The sequence below is a fragment of the Gekko japonicus genome, unplaced genomic scaffold (assembly GCF_001447785.1).
Source record: "Gekko japonicus isolate JY-2015 unplaced genomic scaffold, Gekko_japonicus_V1.1 scaffold1161, whole genome shotgun sequence".
In the NCBI taxonomy this organism is placed as follows: Eukaryota; Metazoa; Chordata; class Lepidosauria; order Squamata; family Gekkonidae; genus Gekko; species Gekko japonicus.
Window position 1 is genome coordinate 330341 of NW_015171538.1, and position 11988 is coordinate 342328.

At 44.9% G+C, this 11988-nt stretch overlaps 1 protein-coding gene across 1 annotated transcript in view; it reads left to right on the forward strand.

Moving 5' to 3' along the window:
- Window positions 1–11988, forward strand: part of MED12L (mediator complex subunit 12 like) — a 240815-nt gene that overhangs the window by 221671 nt on the left and 7156 nt on the right. The window contains 4 exon segments of the mRNA XM_015419617.1: window positions 1324–1485; window positions 4422–4790; window positions 7040–7184; window positions 9404–9594. Coding sequence (XP_015275103.1) covers window positions 1324–1485; window positions 4422–4790; window positions 7040–7184; window positions 9404–9594 — 867 coding nt within the window.

Consider the following 11988-nt stretch of genomic DNA (forward strand, 5'->3'; position numbering starts at 1 on the left):
GCTGGAGTGGCCGCGGGGGGGTCTGGAGTCGGGCGGCCGCTGGCGGGGGACGCAGTCGCCCGGGCCGAGATTGGGGGGGCAAGGCGGGCGACAGAAGGCCGATGCCTCCGTCGCCCGGCCCTCTACAGAATCCACCCCCCAAACCTCCAGGTATTTCCCTCCTTAGAGCTGGCAACCCTACATTCCCCTCAGTGCCTGTTGGTAGGCAACTAAGCTTGGTCCTGTCACCTACTTTGGCCTTTGGGAGAAAACACATTGGGGCCAGTCCTGATAGGGTTGCCAACTCCAGATGGGAAATTCCTGGAGACTTGAGGGATGGAGCCTGAAGAGGGTGAGGTTTGAGGAGGGGTGGGACCTCAGACAGGTACACTGCCATAGACTCCACCCTCCAAACCAGTCAGTCCCACATAGGGAACCATTGTTGCCAAACTCCAGGTGAGGGCTGGAGAGCACTCAGAATTACAACTGCTCTGCAGAAGGGAGGGCAGAAGTCAGCTGAAGTCAAAGGGGCAGATAATGGTAGGTTGATGGCTAGCTGGGAAGGAGATGGGGTTGCCAACTACATGCTGACAAATTCTTAGGGATTTGAGGGGTGGAGCCTGGAGAGGGTGGGGTTTGCAGAGGGGTGGGACCTCAGACAGGTAGAATGCCATAGACTCCACCCTCCAAACCAGCCATTTTGTCCTGGGTAACAATTGCTGCCAATCTCCAGGTGAGGGCTACAGATCACTCACAATTACAACTGCTCTTCAGGTAGCAGAGATCAGTTCCTCTGGAGAAAACAGTGGACTCTGTCATTATACCCTGCTGAGGTCACCACAGCAAATTGACACTGTTTGCCCAAAGCCAGAGCACTGCCCCAGAGCCTCTTTCTAGATCTCGTTGTATTGCTTTCACAACGGGCTTTACTGCTAGTTATATTCATAATCGGAGATTGTCCGTAGGGATTACCGGTGGATATTGAGCCATGGGCTTACTCAGCACTGTGTATCCATTCTGTGTTGCTTCCATGGTTCTCTGGCTTGGGGTCCATGTAGTAGGATCAAATTACTGCCAGCCCTGATGAGAGATTGTTCTGCTACTTTTGTTCCTCTGTTTTTTTCTCCCCAGAATTCTAACTCAGCATTTAATGCACGTTTCTATAGTTAGGTTTCATATCAACAGAAGAGGAAACCAGCTTAGGAAGCACTTTTAAGGTGCTTGAAATCTTGAGTAAAATTAGTAAAAGTACAAGGAAGTGATTCATCTGAAACTTGGCTGCTTGAGGATTGTGAAATATATCTATCTACATTTAGCCTTTTTACTTTTTTTTGTTCTCTGTAGAAAGAACTAGGGGACAAGTGTTCAGAAAGTATCGACAAAGTTCGTCAACTTCTACCCTTACCCAAACAGATGTGTGACATTATTGCTTGTGAGCCTATGGGATCACTGATTGATACCAAGGGAAACAAAATTGCTGGATTTGACTCTATAGATAAAAAACAGGCAAGAACAAACGTTTCTCTTTAAAAGATTGTTTATGTATCAACTTTCTCATGCATACTTGGTAGCCCTTTAATTAGTCACTTACTTAAATTTATTTACACAAGATGTATATACATTTTATAACATGTTATTAGGACATAACTTGTTATTAAGAATATATGATTGTTCCTAAACTGTTTTATCTTTGGAGCTTCTACCCTTAGTGGACTAAAGAAACAATGATTAGACCAGAATGCATTACTGTAAAATTGCAGGTATAGGTGGCTAGCCCACAGGGATGGACTTAAAGGAATAGAAGAGTAAAAGTGCAGTCCTAGATCACAGTTATGTCCTTCTAAACTCATTGATTTTAATAGGCTTAGAAGGGTGTAACTATTTAAGATTGCCCTGTTACTGAAGGCCAAAGTGGAAGCTGTGACTGACATGGAATGCTTCCGTTAACATATGGTAGTATGAAGTGTTACCTCTTGGTTGTATGAAGTGGAATGGAATAAGAAATGAAAGATATTGCCACATTTCCACAAAACTTCCAGTTTGAACATTTTTAGTGATAGGGAAAAGTTCGTCAACTTCTACCCTTACCCAAACAGATGTGTGACATTATTGCTTGTGAGCCTATGGAAAATAGCAATTGTCATTGTACGCACTGAGGACTGCAAGTGCATTTGAATGCATTTTTCAGTAGTATGTAATTTTGTTAACAAAAAAACCTCAGGTATTAGCAAAGCAGGGAGTTTATTTCAATGTGAGAAAGTTTCACAATACACTTTAAGAATGCTAAACTTTCCTAGTGATTTCACATTTGCTTTGATGTTCATAGGCCCCGGTCACACGAAAGGTTTTGGGCCGGGAGAGGGATGGATCGGGGGTGCAGCAAACGGGCGCGATCCCACCGCAACATCTGGGAAGTGTTGCGCACCTGTCCTCGATCCGGCCCTTCCACCCGAAAAGCTGCAGCAAAACTAAACCACCTACCGAGGTGGACCATCCAGCACGGCCGCATCAAGCCCGGCCGTTGGATCGCCGGCACGTCCTTCTGCCGGCGCATCCCAGGGTCCTGGCTGAACTGCGCATGCTCACACATGCGCAAGATCGGCAGCCTCCCTTTCCCCACCGTGGCTTCCCCTGGCATCTGATTGTGCTGCGGAGGGAATGCGCCATGGCTCAGGGGATCAATGTGATCCCACCGCGGCGTCTCTACTTTCGTGCGGCTTCCAAAAGCCACACTTTGCCCGTACCTTCCCCCCCCCCCCCGGTGTGGCAGGGACCATAAAGGACCAAAGCAAGTATAAAAAAAGTGCCAAGGCAGAAAATGGGTATAAGCAAAATGCTGAACTCTGAAGATCTATTTGGCTAGCAGAAATGCTTTTCTTCCATTGGAACAAGCCTTCCACTGATGCAAAAAAAAGCTGCTGCTACTGGAAGTAAGCACTGTGAGCAGTGGGATAGATCCACAGGATCCAATCCAAGGAATGGAGAATTCAGGAGAAGGACAATCATCTGAGTTATTTTACTTTTATTTTGGGACTTCAGTCAACACTGTTAAATTTTTAAAATAAGAAATTAGATCACAGCAGTATGTTTATTAGATTAAACAAATGCTAGGTACTTTGTGAAAGTTTTGAATGGAAACTTACATTTCAAAAACTCAAGTGGCAACAAGGGATGCTTGAATATGCCTGCCATTTCTTCTCAGCTCCCTTGAGCAACTAGTGATCAGGGAGGAAAAGGCTATTTGCAGCCATCAAAAGCCAACTCCTAGCTGGCGAGGGATCAGCGAAGAGTTGGCTTTCTGGTCTTCTGCTGAGGGAGTTCTGCTCTGTTCCTGCAACATTGGGGAGGGGGGGTTAGAAGCCCAGCTGATTTCCTTTCTTTTCTGCCCACCCCAGGCTGTCAGTTTTGGCTGTAGAGAAATGAAGCCTTTCTCCTTTCCCTTTTGCAATGGGGACCTCAGAAGTATTGCTTCTGTCCCTGCCCAGCTTAGAGGGAGAGGAATGATATCTTTGTCCTCTCCCTCCTGCAACTTCACTGTGTAGCTATTTTGATGAGGGTGGTGGTGTGAGATCAGAACCTTAATCCCAAAAGATACTCTGGTTAGCTGTGAGCTGGCTTCTGACCAAGAGGCAGCTGCAAGCGTGTTCGGCATCTGTTTGAGATACTTGATGCAATCCAGACATATCCTTGATCAACTCAAGGTCTGATTGTGTCAAGCAGGGTGGAACTGACTGCTGAACAAGTTCACTAAGAAATTTGCAGTGTCCCTAATGGTAGCTCCACAGACTGTGTGCCTTGAACAATGTTATCGCTGTATGCAGGGGTCATTTCGTAGAAAAAGAGCTGAGGGAACCCATTAGCATAACTCATTAGCATATGCCACACCCCCTAACATCACCGGAAGTGTGTCATAAGGCCACACCTCCTGACATCACCGGAAATGTGTCATAAGGCCACACACCCCGCCCCCAAAGGTCCCGGCCACCCATGAGGGGCCCGGCGGTGGACCTGCAAGGCCGGCGGGAGTTCAAGGAAGCCCCGTGAAGGCCCTCCCTGGCCCCAGGCAGGCAGGGGTGGGGAGAGGCAGGGAGGAAGCAACTTACCCTCCCTCTTCTCCTGCCTCCTCCTGGCTGAATGACGGCCAGAAGCGGGGCGGGCGGAAGCAGGGGCGGGGCTTCGTCATGTGCCCCGCCCCCCGCACCTCACCCGGGGGAACTGCGTTCCTCCGCGTTCCCCCCCGAAATGACCTCTGGCTGTATGGATATACATATGCTTTTTTAACATATGAAATAGTATTGCTAAACTCTTGTTTGACTAACATGTAGTCAGGATAATTCTTTTAATAATGAAGATTCTGCCCACATGGTAGTAAATTGTGCTACCATTTTAGAGTTGTAAAAAAATGTAATCATTTTTATTCATCATTTTAAATTTTGAAACAGGGGCTTCAGGTTTCAAGTAAGCAGAAAGTATCCCCCTGGGATTTATTTGAGGGTAATAAAAATCCTGCTCCACTCTCCTGGGCTTGGTTTGGTACTGTCCGCATTGATAGGAAAATAATAAAATATGAGGAGCAGCAACACCTTCTTCTCTATCACACTCATCCTAAACCCAAGCCACGAAGTTACTACCTCGAGCCTTTACCTCTTCCTCCTGAAGAAGATGAGGAAGAGGAAGAGCCCACCACTCCCACATCTCAGGAACCAGAGAGAAAATCAGCAGAACTGTCAGATCAGGGGAAACAATCTACTGATGAAGAGAAGAAGGCAAAAGGCAGGAAAAGAAAAAGCAAATCAAGTTCCAAAGCTGATGTGAGTGATTAGACCATATGGCATGAAGGGGGGGGGGGACTTTGTATTGTACCGTTAACCCTGCTGTGAATTTGGAAATATCTTTGTGTAGGTACAGAGCCTGCTTTGGACTTTGTACAATTATACCCCAAATGGTCAAGTTTAATCCGGAAAATTGTTGGTGCATCTGACAGGTCAGATCAACATTGTGATGTGTTGGAATACAGTGCTGGAAAATAGATAAGATTTTGAGGTGAAATCATAGCTATGTTGTTTGGTAGGAAGCACATTTGGAGAACAATATTCTAGCAAGTTAAAAGCAGGGACTTCCTTTCCTTTGAAACCCACAGCTAAATTTTACCTTTGATAAGACAGTAAGCATGCCATACGTTTTCCAGTGCCCCTATATAGATCTATGGTGCAGCTTTATTTAGAATACTGTGTGCAGTTCTGGTCACCATATCTCCAAAAGGACATTGCAGAGCTGGAGAAAATACAGAAGAAAGCAACCAATATTACTAAGAGGTTGGAACACCTTCCCTATCAGGAAAGGCTGAAGAGTCTGGGACTTTTCAGTTTAGAAAAGAGATGACCAAGGGGAGGTACATGATAGAGGTTTATAAAATTATGCACAGGATAGAGAGAGTGGGAAAAGTGGACTTTTCTCCCCTCTCCCCAAAATGCTAGAGCTCAGGGGCATCCAATGAATTTGATGAGCAGTAGATTCAGGATGGACAAAAGAAAATACTTCTTTACTCAACAAGTGATTAAAATGTGGAATTTGCTGCTAGAGGATGTAGTGATGGCTACAGGCATAGACAGCTTTAAAAGGAGATTAGACAGATTCATGTAGGGTAGGTCTCTCAGTAGCTACTAGCTATGGTGACTAAAGGGAACCTCCACATTCAGGGGCAGTCAGCCTTCAAATCCCAGTGCCAGGATGGGCATCAGGGGAACGCCTTGGCCTCTATGCCCTGTTGTTGGCCCTCCAGAGCAACTGATTGGCTCCTGTGCAAGATGGGATGCTGAACTGGATGGAGTGGTCTGATCCATCAGGGCTCTTCTAATGTTCTTAGGTTTTCTATGTACTCAGAGGTGTAGAGGAAACAGTGGGTCAGGCCAGCCTCCTTCATCACAGCAGAAGTGTATGCTAACTATTTTGAGGGATGGAGCTAATCTTCCTGTAACTTCGTCATTTATTTTCGTGCAAAGGTGCACACAAACTCCATTTCTGAACTCATCCTTGCAGTTCTTCAAATGTCTGTGATTCTCATAGATTAACCAGTGCTTGAAGTCCACTAAAGTAATTAATCTGATCAAGACTGTAATGTTAATTGACTTGTTTCCATAAATGTGACCATTGCGATTATCCAGGTGCTGCTGGGGGGTGGAAATAGAACACCGATTCAAGAGTATTATATCCCTGTGTGTATTCTTCTCACTGGAAGGGACCTGTAGTGTGAAGTGGTACCCAGAAAAAAATCTTTATCTGGGGCCTGTGGTCAGTGTTCCCTCTAAGCTGAGTTAGTGTGAGCCAGCTCACAGTTTTTTTGGCCTCTGGCTCACACATTTTTGTCTTAGCTCAGGAAGGATGGCTCCAGAAAAAACTAATTTATGCAGCAGCCAAATCGCTCGCTCACAACTTTAATGCCAGTAGGTCACAAAGTAGAACTTTTGCTCACATGACTCCACAGTGTAGAGGGAGCGTTGCCTGTGGTCATTATCAGCAGCCCTGGGAGGATGTGGAAATGCAACCAGCTAAAGTCAACATATACAGTGACTGGAGCTACACATAGAATCATAGAGTTGGAAGGGTCCTCCAGGGTCATCTAGTCCAACCCCCATTGTTAGAGACTGCATTAGTATCATCACCTGGGGTTTTTCTGCCCCTCAGAAGAAAATCCAGGAGATGAATTAATACAGTAGCACAATATTTCATGATGTGTAGCTTCTACCAGTGTTCACCTTACTATATATGCTTTCGATACACATTCATTGCACAGCAACACTCTTTTAAAGTATCTGTCTGTTAAGTTATATATTAAGTTATAAAAGCTATACAACAGCTAAGAAAAGGTCTCATCCTTGGTTTTGCTTTTGTGAAGTCTGTGATGGAATCTATTTTTAACAGGGTTGTAAACCACAATGGGAATGGCTGTAAGGCCTTTAATAATTCAGTAGGAAAATTGGCATTATTTATGAGCTACTAGGGTCTGAACGTCAGTAACATTTCATTTTTTCCCCCTGCTTTGCCTAAGGATTACCCACAGAACAACGTATATAGAGTACCTCCAAATTATTCACCGGTCTCTTCTCAAATGATGCACCATCCTCAGTCAGCCTTGTGGGGCTATAATGTTATGGGGCAACCACAACAGACTGGCTTTTTTGTTCAGAACCAGCCTCTTCCATCAGGTATGTCTGGGGTTCATAAGAGGGTACATTTGCTTTTTTAAGGCACAGACAAGGTTCTCACTTCCACTCTTTCTTTTGAAAGACAATGATATTGGATGCATAAACAAAAATAAATAAAGGGAACATTTATTTGTTTGATCCATCGTTGTACTGAATAACATTTTAAATTGGTCAAATACAGATTATTTTATTTGGTTGCTACAAAAAAAAAAGTTCCTATAGTAAGGTTTAATGCACCAGTGGGATGATTGGGCATTTAGCTCCTATTGTTAGTGAGGGAGGAAAAAGTCTCCCCCCCTCCCAAAGAAAGTATTTTTCAGATAACATCAGGAAATCTTTGAAAAATTGTTTCATATACTCTAGAGGGCAGCAGAGCAAGACTTTGGTTCTGAGGAGGGTAACCGTTCTTGCTCTCTGGAGAAACGCACAAATATTTAATGCTGTTTCTTGACACATGATGCATTTGACGTTCCATATAAAGTAATCTGTATTCCTTTCAGAAGTCTTTAAGAGAACATCATGCAATATATGCAGTAATCGAACCAAATAACACAACACCCTTTGTTTCCCAAGTCGGCTTATTCTTTCCTTTTTTACATTATCCAAAGCCGGTTGCATGTTCATATCTACATATCCTTGTCCATAAACAGAGATTAGCTAAGAGCATTAGCGTTTCAGAGGGGAAATGAGTGCTAGATTTCACAGCTGGTTTCAGATGGGTAGCTGTGTTGGTATGCAGTAAAAAAGTGAGATTCAAGTCCTGGAGCACCTTAAAGGCCAACAAAATCTCCAGGGTGTAACCTTTCAAGAGTCAAAGCTCCCTTTGTCATGTATTGTGAAAGTGTATATCCTGAAAATCTTGTTGGTCGTTAAGGTGCTCCTGGACTCTAATCTAGATTTCAGAGTGAAGAATTCTACTATGAATAATTTGAAATGTATAATCTTTTCTTGGGCCACAGTGCAGATCCACTTCAAGTTAAAATATGCTGGTAACAATAATAAAAATAGCATTTTCTTGTCAAACGTACTAAGACCCCGTTCACGGGAGAGCCACGATTGAATGGCGGAGTTTCTGGGCGCGATCACACCACAACATCTGGCAAGTGGAGCGCACCCGTGGCCAACCTGTGGTGTACTGCCGAAAATGCGCAATAAAAAAATACCTGGTCGAAGGTATGGGTTTGCCACGGGCTGCCTCCGGACTCCCTTGGTGTGATCGCGCCGGCGTGCCGCTTTTCCCTCCAGCCCCTTGTTGACACGCAGATGCGGAGGGAAGAAACCGTGGCATGCCACCAATGTGTGGGATTGCGTTCTGCCACATTAAATTGTGGCACTGCAAATAGCCACGCCTCCCCCCCGCATTATCCGACCTGTGGGACCAGAGCCTAAATTTTCTCCTTTAGACTTCTAACTAGTGTTGAGACATCATATCCTACCAGTGGTGTCATATCCTGAGATTAGGGTTGGCAGGTCTCTTTGTTCCTTCAGCGGGGGGGGGGATTTGGGAGGCATTCTGGGGGTGGGCAGGGACATCATCATCATAATTTCAGGGACACTCTGGTATCTGGGCAAAGTGCAGGGTTTTTTCACCTGCAAAACCATAGAGTTTGCCCAAATACCAGAGTGTCTCCTGTGCAATGTCCGTGACACGATGACAACAGGTGATGTCACTGCATCGGGGTTGTCGCACAGCAATGTCCCTGTTTAGGGGATGGGTTTCTTCCTCCTGCCAGCTGGTGCACAGCAGAGGGATGCCCCTAATACCTGGGGGCCAGCAACCCTTCCTATCAACTCCACACACACTGTAGTCCTTAACTTAATTAGGCCAGCTACCCTTGACATTATATCACATATATGAGAAAAAAGCACTGGCTTTTCCCATCTTGCAAAAAAAATGTGAGCCTGAAGCCACAGCTGTCAAAGAATGTGTATGTTTTTGACTCTCTGAATTATCACAGTAGATCTATGGACTTCTATACAGCTCCCATCCCAAGTGTGTGGATGCGCCCTTGCTATGTGGCTATTGTCATATATTGTTGGCAGTCAGCAGCGGTTGCCAGCTGAAGCTGCTGTAATGTTTGGGCAATATTTAAAAAGTATATATTAGTTGGTGTCTAGCTATTGCTTTCCTGGAAAGAATATGTTTCTTGACATTTAGTGTGTATGTGGATTTTCAGCCATTGTGAGCTGAGCAGATGTTTAGTATTTTGTGTTCTTAGGTGGCACTAGATTGGATCCAACTGGATCCATGGTCCCCAGCAACACAAAGCAAGTTCTGTCCAACATGCTACAACGGCGTTCCGGCACAATGATGCAACCACCATCCATTCATGCTTCTCAGCAGCAGCTCCTCCAGATGAAACTGCTACAGCAGCAGCAGCAACAGCGTCTTCTAAGGCAGCAAGCCCAGGCAAGGCCTTTCCCAACAGTTTTGCCTTAAATTTGGGGAGTGTACTAATTTAATTTGTTTTCTTCTTCACTAGGATTATATGATGCAGAAAACTGGCAGAGGCCAAGTTAGGATAAAGAATGTTTTAACTGGTTGCATGTGGGCGGCTGGTTTCCTTTAAACTCTGCTCTCATGCCGTTGTCTCTGTTTCCTCTTTTAATTTTACTGCAAGCCTTGTAAAATCCTGTTCTCATGTGACATAGACAGCAGATGTGACACTGAATGTAATTCTGGTATTTAAAGCCATTTTAAAAAAATCCTCTTGAAATAAAATAATTTTTTACCAATTCTGATCTCTCTTACATCACTTAGGTATTATTTTGTGATTGTCACATTTCGAATGAGGTTCCAGACTCATCTGAGATGTTTGCAGCTAGATATACTATTATTTACATGTATAAAATTCAAATACTATAATTAATTAAATTTCTAGGCTGCTGCTTTGCAAAAGCTTGGAAAGTTGAAAACTGTTCCTAAAATTTGTTAATGAAACTGGCTGAGGCTAATCATGCCCTTTCCAGGCCACCCAAAATCTAGCAAAATGAAAGTCTTAAGAGCTTCTGAAACATGTCCCTGCTTTGGCTTGGCTTGCTTCAGCTGTAATGATGAACCATGGTTTGTCATTACATCCAAATAATCAAACCATTTCAAATCTTTCTCTCTCTGTCTTCATTTCATTGTTTGCCTGTTCTTCTGAACTCATTTATTTCAGATGTCTTAGACACCAGGAATGTGCTCTGGATTGTGGCCAAGAGTCCTGCTCACTTTGGGGGGGGGGTATTTTTTGCAATTTTTGTGCGTGTGTGTGTACATGTGTGTGCTTGTGACCTCTAGCAACTTCTGCTGGGGCATGGAGGACATTTGGAGAAGTGGCTTGATAGCCTGCCTCTGCCTGGCCCTGGTATTCTTTGGAGGTTTCCCATCCAAATACTTGCCAGGGTTGGCTCTGCTTAGCTTCTGAGATCTGACGAGATTGGGCTTGCCTGGGCTATCCAGCTCAGGGCGAGTGCTGCTCACTTCTTGATCCTGCACATTTTGTTCAGCTACTATATTACTTGATCTTATTTAGACCTTTCCAACTCTGTGACTTCTCTCATGAGACTCTTTTGGCCTGAAAACAGCCTCTTTCTCTCTGTCCATTTGAACCACCGGGCCTTTCTTCTTTCAGATCCTTTTTCGACACCCAGTGCAGTGCCTGAGCCAAGTTTACTCTTAACTTTACACCACCTTTCAATTTCCAGTCTCTTACCTTCCTTCCCCTAGCCCCCCAGTATTTTCTATTGCATGATCTGTGAGCTTTCCAGGAAGGAACTATGCTACTTCCACATTCTGCACAGCCTGTATTAAACTATTGACTATAAATAAGTTTTAAATAGAAGTAGTTGTATTGGAATGTGGCCTTCTAGGGTGAGTAAAACTGTGAGGAATTGGCTACAGTGCTGATACTAGAACTGGGAACACTTGGATTCAAACCACCATTTAGCTATGAAGCTCATTGTGTGACCTTGGGGCAGTCACCATCTTTAAGTTTAACTTGTGAAGATAAAGTGGAGAAAGGAAGACCTGTGTATGCTGCTTTGAGCGCCTCGGAAGAAGGGTGGGATTAAAAAATTAGAAAGTGGACTGGTTCTCAGTCTGTGAGTTAGAGGCATTTTGAGACACCTAGGCTGCGATCATACACAGAGTTAGACCTGCCATAGGCACGAATGTCGGGCCGATTTAAAGGGTGCGATCAGACGACAACATCTGGGAAGTGCCCCGCAACCATCGGCAACCTGTTCTGCTCTGCTGCAGAAGCGGAGTTAAAAGACACCGGGGGAAATCCAGTAGAAAACTGGTTGCGACGGGCCACGGATGGACTTTCCCTTGTTTGATTGCTCCAGCGCGCTCTCGTGGCATTGGGATGGTCTGATCAGGCCATCCCGACTCTGTGCCGTTGTTTCCCCCCCCCCTTCTCAATGTGCACATCATCGCAGTCTCCATAGGGAGCCCTCAGTGCAGAGATGCGATTCATTGGTTCCTCGTTTAAGCGCATCGGAAGCAAGCGGCAACCACCCCTGACTCACCAGCGGTTGCGTCTGATCACACACTGACGGGCTGTGCCCACAGCTTCCAAGAACTGTGTGATTGTGCAACTGTGGGTCATATTCCTCTGGAGGAAATAGCCTCGCTTCCTCCCTGTTTTTTTTTTCTGGCGCGTGTGACCACTACCTTCGATTGGGTTGTGGTCGCTTAGAGTAATATATTGCTGCTAAAAGACAAGCAATGAAAGAAAGATTCTTGTCTTGCACTTCAGATAGGACAACATCTTAGTATATTTTAAGGATCTAGGTATACTTCCTGCTGGTGCTGCTT